A 17,683-nucleotide genomic window follows, 5' to 3' on the forward strand; every position below is an offset into this window, starting at 1 on the left:
GCCCTTCGAACTATTCACTAGTTTTAAAGGAGCTCACAGTTTTCGAAAGGTTGATGGTGACCCATGTGTTAGTACAATGAAATATTTTTAATAAATATATATATATATAACACTAAAATTTATTTGGAGAATTTTAGGATCGATACGCACAATGAAATATCTCGATATATTGCCAAATCGATTTTTTTTTCTTACACCCTAATAGGTTTCATTGCAAACCCATTCACGCCCCTATGTGTGTGTAAATAGTTCTGTAACAGCCTCCCACATGGTTTCTGATCTAGGGATTGTGATCCACGGTCTATAGATCACATGTGAATCTGGCTCAGCTTTGTGTATAGGTGAGAGCAGAGCAGGAGGAGGAAGAGGAGGAGTTCACAGCTTTCTCTGACTCCAGAGCTCATTCTGTGGCTGGAAAAGAGCGCAGCAAGAGTTCATGCGTCCAGCTCTGATCTGATCCATTCCCATCCCACCCACACCAGCAGAACTCACTCTGCTGAACTTTCCATGCTGTGAGTCAGTGGGACGGAACTCACGAGGTTTGTCCGGACTCTGTTCACATCATCATCATCATCATCATCATCTGCTAGTTCTGATCCACCCGCTGCTGCTGCTGCTGCTGCTGCGCTCCGGGCTTAGACTTAGGACTTGGGCAGCCAGTGTCGGAGCTGGCCCGGGTCTCCTGTGCGCATGGAGGGAGACGTAATGGACAAGGGGGAGGCCACGGCCACCGTCCGGGACTTCGACCCCATTAGTGGAAGCATCCCCGCCACTAAAGTGGAGATCACCGTGTCCTGCAGGTGAGTTCTGCTCAGACTGCGCCAGGAAGCATGCACTCAGAATGATCAATATAGATATATAAAGAACTAGGAAAGAACTCTGTAAAAAAAATACATGCGCTTTAGATTTGATCGAAGCTTTACAAATGTCTGTTTTTTTTTTCCAGCGCTAAATTGTAGTGATGTCCAGAATGTTTTGCTCAGTCTCATTGTGAGTGCATTGGTTGTCCATTCATCTGCAAACTTTTAGGCATTGTTCCTAATTTTCTGCTGTGAAACATAGAAACAGGACGTCCTCGGTGCGCGTGTCTCTGATGGTGCGTTGAGCGCGTAAATGTGCGCGTGCGTGCCAGCGGTGCATGGGCATGACATCGACCGGGCTGTAGTTTATTGGCAGGTTTTCAGCAGGTTCAACCCCCCCCCCCAAGGCGACATTGTGTGTGTGTGTGTGTGTGTGTGTGTGTGCGCGCGCGCGCGCCTCTCGTCATGCAGGCTTTGAATAAACAGCAGCCTGTCACAGTGGGGTGAAAATTGGCAGAAACATTCCTTGGGCTGGATATGAAAATGATGAGAGAGGATGGGTTTGTGGGGTGGGGGTGGGGGTGGGTGGATGGGGTGTTGGGGTGGGGCATGCAGCGCTGCTGGCGGCTACAGTCGCTGCTTACACCACACAACTGAAACTGTGAGGGATGTGCGATTATAATGAGTGTTTCTCAAGGTGTGAATTTGACTTTTTGGTGTGATTTTTGTCCAGATTTCTCGCTGTGGTTATAGTTATTTCTGCCTGATTGCTATGCTGTATATACTGTATATACCTTTACATGCATGCAAATGAACCCATTATGCCTAACAGGGAGAGAGTTATCAAGAAAAGTGCAGCTATCGTTTTATTCCCATCTAAATTACTCATTAAGGTACACTCATTGACTGCCAATTTAGTTTATTATTATTATTATTATTATTATTATTATTTTTAATCATTTTAGGGCAAATGTATCAAGCATATAGCCAATCCAAAGCCTAGGTGTCCAACAATGGTGCTGAAGGACCGCAGTGCTGCAGGCTTTATATATCACTCTTACCTCACACGTAATTACGCAGCTCTAAAAAGACCCACTCCTTAAAATCTACAGAGGTGGATTAAAGCCAATTTTGATAAAGTAAATCATTTTGGTCAAATCCAGAATAAAGTCAAAATGTAGAGAATAAAGTTGAAGAACCAGATTAAAGTCGACATTTTGAAAATGAACTCAAAATACAATATCATGCTAAAAGTCAAAGGTCTGTTAATGAAGTCAAATCTATGGAAGCTGACAAGGGTCAATTCACCATATGACTACAAACGGCAGTTCGTGGCCGTCAACAAAACGCAGCGCATCGATGAATGTGTTCAACTATACTTTAAAGTTGGGTTTAATAACAACGAGATTCTTTCTTTTTTAGCTCATAAAAACAGTGTCGTAATCTTTTTAAGAGATATCGCCAAAAAACGTTGTCTGTTCATAAGGAAAAACCAGTGAAGTTTGGAAGAGGAGGAGCATTCAGTCATGGAAACAGATTAGGGCCAGTTTTGATGGAGGCTGTTGTCGTATATGGTGAATCTTCCGTAGATTTGACTTTTTGAGAAAACCTTCGACTTTTATCATGATGTTGTATTTTGATGTTTTTTGATGGTTATTTTTGAAATTTTGACTTGATCAAAATTCACCCTAATCTGCATCCGTAATAATCAGATGTGTTGTAGAATGTAATATGCGGTAATGCTGTTCTCCAGGATTGGGTTTGGAAAGCCGCAACATAAACTAGAGACATTTCAAACAAATCTCATTGTGCACTGATGTGGTGGGCAGGAGGGAGTGGATGCTTCGTAGCACACATGTCAGTAGTTGCACATGCATGTGGTTTCCTTTTTGCGCGCCCTCATTGGTGTTTCTCTCTCTCAGATGTTCGCACTCTAAGCTGGGATTCTGTGTCGATGCCCTTTGGCTCTGTTGATCTGTAGCTCCCCTGTCTGTCATTAATTTCTCACCAAACAAAGAGTTGCTTCAGGACACAGTTTGATAGGAAAGAAAAATGTATTGCTGCTGTCACTGGACCTTGAAACACTGTCTGCCTTCGAAGCAAAGTCCTCCATCTCTGTCTATTCCTCTTTGTGGTTTGTGTGCTTCTGACCCTCCGACTGCTTCAAAGCTTGAAAGCTATAGACTCCAACCGTGGAACACTTATGAACCGCAGAGCTGTGTATCACATCGAACCCTTTCACTTGTCAGGAAGTACCTGTTTGGTCTGCTTGATCTTGATGGTGGCAAATATAGAAACAATTGTGTGTTATGTGAAGAGGGGTACAGGCTCCACAACTCTGTGTAATTGATTTGGTAAGCCTGGAGGAGATTGCGGCGCTCATGGAATTGAGCAATGCTTCGCAGCCCTACAGGCATTCTTAATACCCTGCACTGCCAATATTGCAGTAAGCCTCCCCGACGAGCTCAGGAGACAACCGTTTATCATAACAAGAGCATATCACTGTGACAGCACATTGTTCTATGTCTATGGCCTTGATTGGTTTTTCCAACAGGTCAACCACTGAGCCGTGCTCAGAGCATCTGCTTCTTAGTCGCTGGAGCTTCACTTCATCTCCGTAATAAGACACTGCTCTTCAGGCTCAAGTGCATGAGGTTCACTAGGTTTGATCTTGATATTTCATGTTTTTTTTTTTTCTAACAATTTACGCCGACTTTTAATTTAATTTTTTACCTTTTTTTTTTTTTTTTTTTTTTTTTACCTTTGTGGTTATTAAAGAGTAACCAAACCCCAGTTTTTTGCTGACTTACCACTAGGGGGAAATTCAAAGAAATGCCTTGATTATGGGTGGGAACACGCCCAGTCAACACTATAAAATCTCCAAACAACAATCTATGCTATGCTAACTAGCTACTCAATACTTAATATACCTTAGGGCTGGTCGATATGGACCAAAACTCATATCTCAATATTTTTTCTCAAAATGGCAATATACGATATAAATCTCGATAATTTTAAATAATAATAAAAAGTTTTACATTTATTGAGAAACAACTCCACAATATGTGTCCCTTTGGTCTTTTTCTCCTATAAGGGACAGCATGTGTGAGTGAGTTCTGTAGTGTTGCTTGTTTAGGTGAAGGTTAAGATGTACTCAGCAATCCATCTAACTGTCCTTTTCATGCTTTTCTGAGAAGTAGCAAAAGCAACCACTCCTAAAATAATTATTTTGATACAAAGTAAGTTCAATAAATATATATCTCGATATAGGCGATATTGTAATTTTATACATCTTCAAAATAGAAAACTTGATATATCTCCCCGCCCTAATATACCTCTATTCACTCTTCTCTCAATCCAACCTACTCACCACAGATTGTGGAGCCCACATGTGCTATAGTTTTTATAAAAGGGGAGGGGCTAAAAGTGCTTCTTTGTGATGTGAGATGGTCACAAATCATCACATGATCTTATTCTCAGCCAATAGCAAAAATAATTTGTAATAGCCAGGTTTCAACTCATAGAGGGCAGTCACTCAGATATTTTACAACAAAATACGCCTAATTGAAATACTTTGACGACAATGTTGAGAGTTAGACCAGGATCAATCATCAGCACTACTTCATACCCAAATACATTTGTATTCAATAGAAAAAAGTGGTTTTGGGGATTAGTTACTCTTTATAGGCACACTATGTAACTTTTAGCCACGAGGGGCGCTAGACCTGTAACTTTCACATCAAGCGCCCCCTAGTGGCCACAAGCACTGCAGCACTGTCAGCCACCCTTGTTTTTTGATTGTGTATGCAGACAGTAGTTGACACGCTGGATAGCCCGTCTGCTCCATCCCAGGCGAAGGGGGCTGACAACGGCGGCGAGGCCAGGGAGTGGGGGGTGGCGCCACCGACGCAGCAAGGCGAGCCGAGCACCGGGTCTCCGGCGGCGGGGAGAGGAGGGCGGCCCAGCCCCGCTTCGCTTCGCAATCTAGCGCGACCGACCCGGCCCTGAGAGCCAAACCTTATCCCGAAGTTACGGATCTGACCTGCCGACTTCCCTTACCAAAGAATCCACGTTTAACTGAACTATCGCGGCGATTAGTGCACCATTAATCCAACACGAAACTACCATATTTGGCTGTGAAAAGAGGCTAAACTCGTTTCAGCTGTCCATGGCGTTGGGTTGGGAAATGCCCGTATGTTGTGACGTCATGTGGGAACTATATATATCCAAGGTTGTGGTCACGTGACTGCCGTAAAGTGAAACGTTCTCCAGGCATTCTCCTGGTCACATGACCTGGCCAAAGACGGTCCGTCTCTCCAAACTTATATGGTCAGTATTTCAAGAGGGAAGCTTTGCTCGGAGCATTGATACTGTCAAGCGCTGTATATTGACCTGATGAATCATTTAAAATAACTCATTAGGATCAACTCTTTAGATCAAAAAGTGCACGGTGTGCCTTTAAGGTAGTGCTAAAACCACTCAGCTAAATGTGTTTGCCTGTGTGATGATCAGCTGCTGCTTCATGCATGCCTAAAAGATGAAAAGGGAGTAAATGTAGGAATTGTAACGCTGTACACTTTCCCTATCTTAGCTCAGCAGACTCTCCCAGCGTTCCCGTGAACAATGACTTCAGGGAAACTGGGATTTTGCTCAGCTATTCTGCTGCGAAGCACACTTCCAGTAATGCATGTCAGAAAAAAAGCACAACAACATGGACAAACCACTAAACCCAAAAGGTTTGGCACATGGCTTGGTTTAAGACTGACAGCCGTAGGCTCCCCTATGTGTTTTTCTTTAGCTTCCCTTCTGTTCATGGTCCGTCAGTGTATGTTGAGTGGCTTTTACTCATTAGGTGGACAATTCCGTCATATAACATTACAGTTTCTATCAGTCAAAAAACAAGAACAATAAAATAAATAGTCCAGTTACTATCCGGAGAAAAGCGAGGACGGGAGGGAAAATAACTGAGCAAACTGACAAGCCCCGCAATGTGATCGCCCTGATATCTAGTGAAGTTGATCCTTCAATCCCCTTCAGAGGAGAAATATTATTCTCTTCTCCATTTGCTCTCAACAACAGAGGGTATATAATAAAAATGTATTGGCCCTTTCAGCTACATTGTTAAAAGTGAAATAAGCTGACGAAGCCACCCTGCTGCTGCGCTGTCTCCCACCTGACAGTCCAGGCTTCAAACTTTATTGGCCCCATGGTCGCCTCATCAGGGGCGGAGTCTTGTCCATCCCCTACTGGTCTTTGCTCCAGTTTTGCACCTCTCTTTAACCATTAATTCCCTTGTGATGGATTAGTTACAGCTGACTCGTGCCTAATCAATGCCTTCTGTAACTTGTGGGGGTTAGATCTATCTCAACCAGGTCATAATAATTCCCGAGGGGTTTATTACCTGGTAAAAAGCACAAGGTCACATGACTGTCAGCATTCTGTGATAAATGTAGTGGGAAAGGTTCCCTGGAGAACAGGGTCACTGATTGCTTCCCACCCTCACCCTGGTCATTTAAAAACATGTGGCAGGCTTCTTGATTGGGAATCTTCCTGAGACAATCACAGCAAATAAGAAGGGTGTTGGGTGGGCGGCGTTGTCGTGCTGTCCTTTTGAAATCATGAGAACGATTAAGGTGTGTAACTGCTATAAGGGTCAGAACAAATTCCCTGCACAGCGTGATTGAGTTTCAAACTGTGTGCTCAAGTGATTGTTGATTTGAATGCATTATTATAACAGTTTATAAAACTCTGACGAGGTTGTTGTTGCTGGTGATAATAGCTTTTGGAGCTGCTGCTAAACGACCTGCTTTTCCCCTTTTGTTTTTCACAGGCACGTTGGTTGGGTTGCATTGCATATTAGTAGTGCATGCATTCTGTAAAAACATTAAATACGCATTCATGGTTGGGGTCAATTACATTTTTCAGTTACAATTACGTTTTCCGTTACCCATGTTCAATTACAATTCCATTCCGATTACATTTACCAGCATTTTGTCAGTTACAATTAAAATACAATTATTTTTTATCCTCCGAAAGTCAATTACTATTGTGATCTCAATTATTAAAGTTCAATTACGATTACTGAGCCTGAAATAAATAACTTAATAAAAGTGAACCTTCCTCTTCCTCTTAAAAACAAATATCTATAAATTAATTTCTTTCTATTGGTTTCCTTGTTAGGTTTCCTAATAAATTAAAATATAGGTTTTAATATTTTTTGAGTCAGTATACCCCAAGATTTAATTTTTTTTAAATGGCAAAATGTGGGAAAGCTTGATATGAAACACATTTTAATTATTGTTAACTACATACTGTACGTGTAGAACTGTACATAGAACTGTAACATGGTTCCCCAGTTTTGTGTTCAATTATAATTTACATTTTTTAGAGTTTTTGGCAATTACAATTACAAAGTCAATTATCTAAACTCAATTACAATCAAATTATAAATACAAAAACAACAGATTAAAAAAATTATCATTATAATTATGCCATAATTGTAATTAATTATCAATTACGCGATTACAATTGTAATTGATCCCAACACTGGCGCAAACAAACCTCTCTCAGAGCAAAGGAAAATTGAATTAGCTGTGTTTTTCAGTGCCTTTTCTTTTCATATTGTGTTCTGGGTTCGGTCTAACCTAAGGCAAACTTGAAGCTCTTATCTCACAGACTTGCTCATGTCTGCAAATGATGTGTGACATCACTTTTTAGGGATCGAGCCAGAGACTCTCAAAAAATGGGAGCAGATTTATTTTTTTCCAAACTATTTTTGTGGGTAAAGATTGCGCCGAGCGAGTCTCACAGGTCAATGAAGCGGATGATTATGCATGAACCCCTGACACTGTGAAAATGAGTTTGGATCTCAGACACTTGGCTCGCGGTGGTGTAAGTGTTATTAAATATACTCTCATTTGGGATGCATGAGAGCAGCAAGAGATCCCAGCGTCGAGGCTTTGTACCAGAGGTTTACAACACACAATGCTGTTGTGTGAAAGTGTTGATTGAAATGACAGGACAAAACAGGAGTGTGGTGTAGCAACAGGAGTTCAAGGCAGTCCCTGGTGGCACAGCCGACGTATGAAGCTGCATGCTTCTGAGGTTATTTTTTAAAGAAAACCTTGGTAGTCAGTATGTCTGTGTGTCAGGGGTGTTGGGGTGGTGCCCTAACATTATATCCTGTCTGGGAAATGTAAGACTCTGTTGTAGATGTATTGTGTACAAAGTGTGACAAGTCGCTCAGTGCGATTGGCGCATATGAAGGTTTTTCACTGACTGACAGTCCTCAGCTGAAGGGCTGAACAAACGGCTTGTTTCTAAGTTGTCACTTATATAGAAACATCAGAGTGAGCTGCTCTTAAACCCACCACGTTGAACATGTTATACCATAAACAAAGGTTATTTAGACTTTTTCTGAACCTCAAAGATTCTGCAGGGAAAAGTTAAAGAAGTGCAATCTTTTTAAGACAGCAATGCATGTTTCGTTATTGCAATTAAATAAATAAATTACATTTTATTGCATAATTGTGACCATCACCTAGGTGAGGGGGAAGGGAACAGGGAGGAGAGATTCAAGGTAGGAAATGGAAAAGGTGGGGAAGAGTTGATTATTTTAAAGTGAGAGTGAGATGTGAAGTTGTAGTTGTAGTTGTGCATACTGTGCTTCTTGTGTTGTGTAATCAAGCCAGTCTGGTGACAAGTGTGAAACTTAGGTATACTGGTTGTGTCGGCTGTGAACAGAGGGAAGGAGTGAGCGGTAATACATAAAACAGGTATTTGGGATCAACGTGTCTAAGGTTAAGCTCAGTACAAGTTTTATCCCACAGCCCAAGGTATGCCAGTGCATCGTAGACCAATGTATGCACAAGAACCGCTTCTGCAAATCCAGGTGCTGCCCCGAGCCTGAAGATGCAGCCAGGCCAGCAGAAAGAGCGGGGGCCAAGGAGCCCCAGGCCACCCCCCCATGACTGAGCAGCCCCCCAGACGCCCCCAAGATCCCAAGCCAAGAGGCAGCCACTGCCCCCCAACATCCGTCACTGCCACCCACACCCCCGCACCCAACCCCCGAGGGGAAAGCCCAGAGAGCCCCCAGCCCAAGACCCTAGCAGAGGAGCCAAGGCCCACATCCAGCAGACAGCCAGAGCCGCGCCGAACGGGCAGCTAGCGGGCACCTGCCGGCGGGTCCAGAGCCAGCAGGGACCGGACCCCAGGTCAGAAGGACCCGGAATGGAAGCAGCACCGGCAGCAGCCCAAGGACAACAAGTGTATCCCCAGCCGCCTAGGGCACCAAGGGGATGCTGCAAGTCATCCCGCTGGCCCCCAGGCGCACGGGCTGAGCCTCACAGAGCGCCTGCGCGATGAGCTTTAGTTATTGCTGAAGTCAGGCCCCCACCAAGGGCCCACAGCCAGACCGGCATGTGGCGCGCGCAGCCCCAAGGCAGCAAAGCCGCAGACCCTGGCTTCGCAGGGCATTGCCCAAGCCAATAACACACACCTAGACTTTTTTCTATTCTTTTTTGTGTAAATCTTGTTGCATCTCACCAGGTTTCTAATGAAATTTTCTTCTTTTAGTTCCTGCTTTATTAAAGTATTTGCCTGGGTTGTAAAACTGTAAAGTGATTTGCTGCTTTGGGAGGAATAAAGTCATAAACGGGAAGTTGTACATAACTAAAAAGTGGGCAATGCTTCAAAAGTAGCATCATCTTGGTTGCATTGTTATGGTTTGGATTGAATTACCAGAAGGAATTTAATTTTATGCTGAAAATTATTTGGAGCCACATGGCATAACCTTGATTGTCCTGTACCTAAAAGGTCATACACTAAAGTCTACACTCTCTTTTCCCTTGGAGCTATTCAGTTATTCTGGTTTTCCTTCTTCTCCGTAGTCCAAAAACAATAAATCAATCACAGTTCAGGTACTAAAATGTTTTTCTTTGGATAAATCTCATCTTCAGGATGGATTTGTCATGCCAGGTGCTCTAAAGCAGGTGTAAAAGATTATTTGTAGCACCGTCTGTAAGATTTACATTCATAAAGCCTGTTATAATGAAAAGTATTTGCATATATCAAAAAGGGTTACTACATCTACATTAGTAGATTCTTGCAAAAGATTAAAATCCCCTGTGCAGCTCCACTGTTTTTTAATCTTTGAAAAATCAGGAAAATTCATTAAAGCTGGCGGCACAAATAGATTATTCCACGCATTAAACAAACAAAGCATTAAAAAACCCATTTGCTTTGGCACTGAAGGGGTGATAGAGCAAACGTGCTACTGTTCTTTCTACTTTTATGATTAATTTCTGTTGCTGTGGAAAAGAAACACTTAGCAGAGATAAGGATTGCAGACGCTTTGTGATTTACACAATTAGTCCTGGTAAAAAGAGGGCAATTTTGACTTCTCAGACTTATCAGCTTTAAAGTGAACACATCAGATCAGTGTAACAGAAAATCACCTCCTTCTTCAACTTTGGTGAAAAATAACAGGAAGTCTGATAATTGAAGCATTCTTTGAGAACCACTGTGGTTTATTTTCAGCCTATAGGCAATTAGTGCCGTGTGTGAATATTCTTGTGCTAGTTACTGTTTGTCAGTTTATGCTCATTATGTTCTAACACTGACTACCTGCAGGGTGCTGCCTCCACCTATTGAGGCTAAACATGAATCCAACACCAATTAGAGCCTTTTTTTCCTTATTTCTGCACTCCACAGCACGACCGGCGCTACTTAAACTCCTACTAACATAAATTACCGTGATATCATGAAAACTGTTGAGGCTGACCCAGAGTTCTCCTCCCTTTTTGTGACTGATTCCACTCTGCATTGCATTATTCCCATCGCAATTTAATCATCAAATGCCATCTTTTCTAATGCACGAGCCTCAAAAGTATTACAGCGCCTGATTTATTTCGCAGTGTTTAATTTGAGTTATTTTCATGTTCACATCCTGTGAAGTACACGAGCGGTGAATGCCTGCTTTGATATTTGCTACTCAGGTTTATTTTAGAGGAAACAGAGAGATGAAGGCAGATAGATGTGGATTCACAGCAGAGTAAAAGTGTGAAGGGTTGTAACATCCATATAATATCAGTGTGTGCATTTCTGCAGCACCTCGCATAAAATCATCTAATTCTGTGCAAACCTGAGCTCTCACTGAGTGCAATTAAAAAAGGGCTTTTTGCCCTTTAAACGCCAAAAGCCGAGCCAAAACAAGGAATCTGATCACATTGCCATTTATTATCCCGGGCAGAGGAGCAGCGTTATGACAGATTCTGTCACTGCTTACGAGATGGTTGCATAAGGGGGTGTGCTCTGCTGAAGGTTCTGGACCTGGACAGATCTGCAGGTTGAGATTGAGTAATTAAACAGAAAGAGCAGACATGTGGTGTCATCTCTGGGAGAGTTAGCAGATGTCTCTGTCACTAATAAAGGGCTTTGATTGTGTGTTGCATGTAATCGGAGGAGAGAATTTCGTAAGACCTACAATAAAGCAATTTCACTATTCATTGTCAGCTGTCATCACCCACAGCTGCTGTTATGTACGGTAGTACAGTCAGAGCTGAATCATTTAAAATCCCCTCATTCCCTCTGGATAATAAGACTTTCCTCTTATATGAGAGGTGGATAACCTCTGCTATTCTTTGCCTCTTTGTTTCTCTGACCATTTGACCTTTAAAGAGCAGCTTAAGGTTGTGTGAGACAACAGGTGGAGGTGTTGACCTTGTGATGCATGCGATGAAAGACCATCGGATCATGGTCATAGAAGAAGGGGCCAGAGGGAATCTATAAAAGTGCAGTCATAAAGTAGACTTATAAAATATAGACATGTCTTTCATTTTCTCCTCAACCATCTCTATTGTTTTTAATGTAATACAGGGAACACAGGATTGACTTTCATCTTTGTGTTACTCGTCTGGCTTTAAAGAACAAACAATTCAGTGGATTGTCAGTGAACAATCATTTCAAAAGCACTTTCCACTGAGTTGGATGCGTTTTCTACACAGAGCTGATTGTTATTTCAACAACACTAAGAAAGTGGAGCAGAATTAAGTACCTACTGGCCATGAAACCAGCAGGAAGTACATCCTACATCTTTTGGCTTAATGATCAGGTTCATGCACCATTGAGGTGTTGAAATATATCCAGGGATTCTGAAAGGAAGCACATGTTCCCAATAGTTTCTGTCAAATTAAGACTTCAGTAGCCAGACGTGCTTTAGAGGTCAAACCTATTTCCTACTTGGACTGTAGTCAGAAACTTTATGAAGTCAATTTTAGGCTTTTTTATTGCTAATTTATTCAGCTAGAGGGATTTTGTTGTTGAAGAATGAGGTGAGAGCTGAAACTGTCAATTGATATATTTTAACCAAGGTAGAAAGAACAATTAAAGCTGGAGAAAAATAAATCCCCAAAGACAAAACCCAGATAAGAATGCGGTATCATAGCAGACTGTAAGCACAGAAAAGCAGGAAAACCCTCTGCTATCACTCCTTAAATAGTGCAGAGAAGGTATTATGGAAAGGGACCACATTCTGTGAGTCATAAGTAGGAGGGACCCCACAGATGACCAATTATTTATGGGGCAAACTGACAAAGAGAGATATATCCTACTCAAGTAGTACTGTTACTTGATTGAAATTACACTCAAGTTCAAGTACATCATACATAAAAGTAAAAAGTAGCTCAATTAAATGGTTCTCAAAGTAAAAGTTACTAGCTACTTTCACCTCCCACATTTATTTTTGGTAATAAATCTTGCCACGGTTCCCTGGCACAGTAAACATCTCATGTATAAACTTAAAAAGGAATAGACAAGATCTTGTACAATTGGAACTTAATTTATTTTCCACATAGGCATCTGTATAATATATATATATATATATATATATATATATATATATATAAATCAAATAACACCAATGACTTCAATGCAAAATAAAAACATTCTCAAGCTCTAAGTATAGCCAAATTTATGAACTCTAAAACTGAGAAAAAAACCGGCATTCAATGGTGTTTTTTTTGCAATCGTGTAATGCATTTGATTATTGTCTGGTCATTTCATTTTTTGTAGTTTCACAATATTTGTTAATGCTTTTAAAACAAAGAAAATAAAAATGTACATAGTATTGGTTGGTTGTAAATGTAACAAATTACTTTACTTCTTTTAAAACATACAGTACTTAAATACAAGTAAAATTATTGATTTAGAAATATACTCAAGAAAGTACAACTACCCATAAATGCAACTCAATTCGAGTAATCTGAGTACTTTTAATCTGTTAATTTCCCTTCTGCCTACTGATATTCTTTAATCATGAGGTGTAACTCAACAATGGCATTAATATACTCTAGAATAGATCAAAAAAAATGTGATAGTAATCAGCCATTTTTTTTTAAATACCTTATTCATTAAAGTATGATCTGTTACTTTAATTTACAACTGAAAGTTAAGTTAAAAGTAAAAGCGTTAAACATCCATCTGTAAGGAGGTTACTGTTCTCCAAGCTTTAATGAAGGTGCTGAGACCGAGAGGGTTGAGAAGAGTCTGACAATCTGTTTCACACCAGTCACACTGAGCACTACTGAGTAGCATTCTGAAAAATATAGGCTATGTAATTACTTTTGTCCTACTTTTAATGAACTTCATCAACAAACTTTTTTTTCCCATCAGCTTTCGGGATAACGATCTCCTCTAATCCCACAGAGGTTTGCACTGAGAACGAGCCAACTTTCAGAAAAGACGGCGTCACTTGGGTTAAAGCAGACGGATTATCCGAGATGTTAATGCCCATCCTGCGGCACCCGTTTGTTATGTGGCCAAATGCACATTAAGAATGTGGATTAATTTATAATGGTGAAAAAGTCTGTAAACTAATTGTTTCCCACTGGAACAAAAAATTGTTCTGTGGCAATAAATCAAAGCAGAGCATCATAAATGAAGGGCTGTGTTTTTGACAGAAACACAGTGCTAAAAGTTGAAGAGGATGTTGTTTTTTCCCCCCTTCGGCTCAGTCTGCTCTGAGTGAGAGATCAGGTGATGGACAAGCTAATTGTTGTGCAGTAATGGGGTAATGGATGCCAGACAAAAACAGGTGGATACAAAGAGGCAGTTAGTCATGGATGGCTTTGTTATCGCCAATGATAATTACACTGACAATTTTCCAACTGTTGTCAGGTCAGCCCAAGGCTAATATCAAATGAGGCTGCATCTGTTGTCTCTCATCTGACAAGAGATTTGATGTCCAGGAATGTGGAGCTCCCTGTACAGAAATGATGTTCCACTCCTGAGTTCTCATCTATATGCATTGGAATCCATCTGTCCCCTAAAGGGACCAGGATTATTCAGCGAATATTTATTGACACTGCTATTATTCAGAGATGGGTATAGAGGCTTATACACAGGCTTGTGCATTATGCTAATCACACCATTTATACCGCAAGGAAGATGGTGGAAATTATTTCTGATATCTATCTCCTAGGGTTTTATAAAACTTTGCCTTTACCTAAAGTGAGAAATAAATTTAGCCTTGCTAAATCCCACAATAAGTCAGCGTGTATGAATACTGATTGAGCCTCTCATCATCACTGTGTCGTGAAGCCAATCAGAGTGTACGGTTGTTGGAATCAGCATTGGCTGATGAAGACCTGCAAGCATTCAAGTGTTGAGGATATTGAGTGTGTCAAAGCAGTCTTATGATGTACATGTTTTAATAATGCATGTTTCAAATGCACCTTAAAGGTCCCATATCATGCTATTTTTCTTCATCTTATCTTATCTTCATTTGTTCTAAGAACCTCAAAAACATAGCATTTGAGGTTTATTTTTCCAAATTTGCCCTTTTTCCAGAGTTTTAGCCTCTGAAAAGTCACTTTCTGAGCAACTCTACACAAACAGGCTGATTTGTGGCCTACTTATGCATATTCATCAGTGGGCGTGTCTATAGACAGGTCACTGACTTCCTCTTCCCCGCACGGTGATGTAGGGCCAGAGGACGGCCCGCCCTCCTCCCACCCACTCCGTAGCCGAGCTCATGCTGCTTTATAAACACGAGACAGAGTGTGGGGGCGGGGCATTCCCCGATACATACATAGACTGTAGAAAATACATACATAGCACTGCACGAAGGACGCTGAAATGCTCACCTTTGTGGGCGTGTCTGCTTACATGTCAATCACAGCAGAGAGCTTCCTGGAGACGCGTCTTCTCCAGCTCAGTGCCTCGTCAAATTTGTCATCAAAGTGGGAACGTGTCATCAAATTGGAGCGAGGTGTTTTACTCCCCCTGCAGTAAGAAAGGAGCAAATCACCCTCTAACTAACTATTGAGGGAATCAATGAAAAAGACACTTTGGCATGTGTATGAAGCCCTAATAGCACTTTATGATGTTTAAAGCACAGAAAAGTTGATTCAGCTTAACATGGGCCCTTTAAAGCTAGCACTAGCATTATAGACTACTCTGTGGTTCTCATTTCTAATGTTAAGGTAGGTATCGGCAATGTTGGAAAGCTAGCTTGATTTAGCCAGCCTCCTCTCAGCTCCAGCCCCTTTCCTCCCCTCTTTGGCTACGTTCACACTGCAGGCAAATTGCGACCTATATCCAATTTTTTTTACCCATATATGACCTGTATTCGATTTGTTAAAGACATTCTGAACAGCCCAATTCTGATTTTTTTTTTTTTAAATTTTTTTTTTAATCCGACCCAGCTCAATTTTATGTATTCCGATAAGTTTCCGATTTTTTGCAATTTGACCACAGTCTGGACAGCCGAGCCGCTTTCTATCCAACTCCTACGTCATCATTCTGAGTCCCAGTCCCTATCCCACCATTGTTGACTCTGACTCTGCATCTAAACATTGTGCTGTAATGTAGCAGCCATCACGCTGCAAACAGCTAAAGCGATAAACCTGGCTCTCTTCTTTTTCACTCTCATTAGAGTTATGTAGTACTGACTTCTGTTGGAAATAAACTTTCTCATTGTGACACAGTCCTAAACTGGACGTCTCCATATTTACCTCCGTAAATGCCTGTGGGGTCACGTATCACCTTAGGGCCTCTTCTACGCATGCGTGTCACTTCAAAGTCACATTCCGTTCATACTCCAAACTGATTGAAGATGATTGATTAATTCATTCATTGATTAATATGTAATATGAATGACCAAACAAAAAAAAGCTGAATTATGCATTAAGACCTGCAGTGTGATTGTAGTGTCACATGTTTCTTTACAAAGCCACTCCCTCATTATTCTTGAACGCAGATATGATATAATAAAACAAATTTTCCCGAAAAACAACCAATGAACTGTCCAACAGAAAGACGGTAACCCCTGCATCACTTTTCAGACCCCTCAGATGCCTCATATGTGCTCAATATTTCCGGGAATGATGAAGGGGGGGGGCGTGGGCATGACAAGACATTAAGGCATCTGATTGGTCCTTTTCATTCAGACCGACTGGCAGGGATTGGTCAGAGTTTTACAGGATTCCAACTGCTAAAGAGGTCTTATTTTTTTCCTTTCTCTTTCAAAATAAAACAATGTTTCGAGTCTCCTACTCTCAGGATGGAAAGACCATTTCAGTTAGTATAACAACAGGATTGCGAACGCCATACTTAGTGCTAGTTTTGCTACTAAAAATGGTCAAAGTGGTCACTCCTTTAGAGCTAAAACCACTACATTCTAACCAAGTGCTGGTTAGAAAAATGTTGGTGGATTGTAGAATAACAAGTCTACAAATGTATCTCAACTTTTTGAATAAAATGTTCAGGTTTTGTTTGTTCAGACAAATTTTTTTCAGGTAATTTGATCTTTGTCAGTCAAAACACGTCAGGAGATCAAATTTCCTGAAAAAAAGTCGTCTGATTGAACAAAACCTTAACATATTATTTTAAAAAAAAGAATACAAAATGAGCTTGCTGGAATTACAACTTTTTAATGTTGTCTTTTCCACTAGCAGTCTTTTAACGGGAACAGGAAAGGACCCACTAACCTCTCCCTCATGCACAACTACTTTAATGGTGTATAGTTTGGTTCATTTGCCAGACTGCAAATATATTCAGTAGTCAACTAATGACATGAAAAAAAAAAAAAATTGCAAATGAAAAACTAAATGTTACCCAATTAATCAGTTGGTTATTAAAACGATAAGGATTTATTGTGTTCCAGCTCTATGAGAGGTTAATTGGAGTGTGTGTATTGACGTTTGAGGTGAATATGGGTGTGTATGACACTGTGATTGACTGAAAAAATCTTGAGGGTGTATCCAAAGATTTCTTGAACACAGGAATGGGCTCCCCAGGCCTGACAGTGTGCATTGAGTTGTATTAGGGCTGGGTGATTTTGCCTAAAAAAAAATCTCTGATTTTTTTTATAGAAAAATTTGAGTTTCTTGATGGTCCTCAAGAGTTAAAATGCATAGAACAATCCCAAAATTAAAAGTAAATGAGGCTCTGTCATTCAACAATTTCAAGCTTTAACCCAGGTTTAAGCAAAAATGAAACAGCTACTTCACAGTAGCTTCAATTTTCTGATTAAGAAATCAGATAACTACATGTTTTACAACATATAACATTACAATTAAAAAAATACTAAACTCTTCCCTTAGCATCTCAGCATAGTGTGAATAAAACATTAAACATGCCTGTGGCACACATATAAACTACTCAAAGGGTAAACTAATGTAAACAAAGAGGGGGCTGGCTCACATCGCGCTATGGTAACCCACAAGGATGGAACGCGAAAAAGTCCGAAAAAACTGTGGTGAGAAAAAAAAAAAGTAATATTATTATTTATTTTTTTTAAAACTCGAATTTGCAAAATAAAATGTGTTTTATCTACAAATTTGAGTAATCAATTAAATTGATGCAAGCTTGTTTCTGATGGTTAT

At 40.7% G+C, this 17,683-nt stretch overlaps 1 protein-coding gene across 3 annotated transcripts in view; it reads left to right on the forward strand.

Annotated features, from left to right (window-relative positions):
• The first annotated feature begins 364 nt into the window (after positions 1-364).
• Positions 365-17,683, forward strand: part of cpne5a (copine Va) — a 126,654-nt gene continuing 109,335 nt past the window's right edge. For all 3 annotated transcript variants that reach the window (XM_028452977.1, XM_028452974.1, XM_028452976.1), the window contains exon 1: positions 365-800. In XM_028452977.1, coding sequence (XP_028308778.1) covers positions 691-800 — 110 coding nt within the window. In that variant the 5' untranslated portion in view covers positions 365-690. The remainder of the gene's footprint in view (positions 801-17,683) is intronic.

This window comes from Gouania willdenowi, chromosome 7 (assembly GCF_900634775.1).
Source record: "Gouania willdenowi chromosome 7, fGouWil2.1, whole genome shotgun sequence".
NCBI lineage: Eukaryota > Metazoa > Chordata > Actinopteri > Blenniiformes > Gobiesocidae > Gouania > Gouania willdenowi.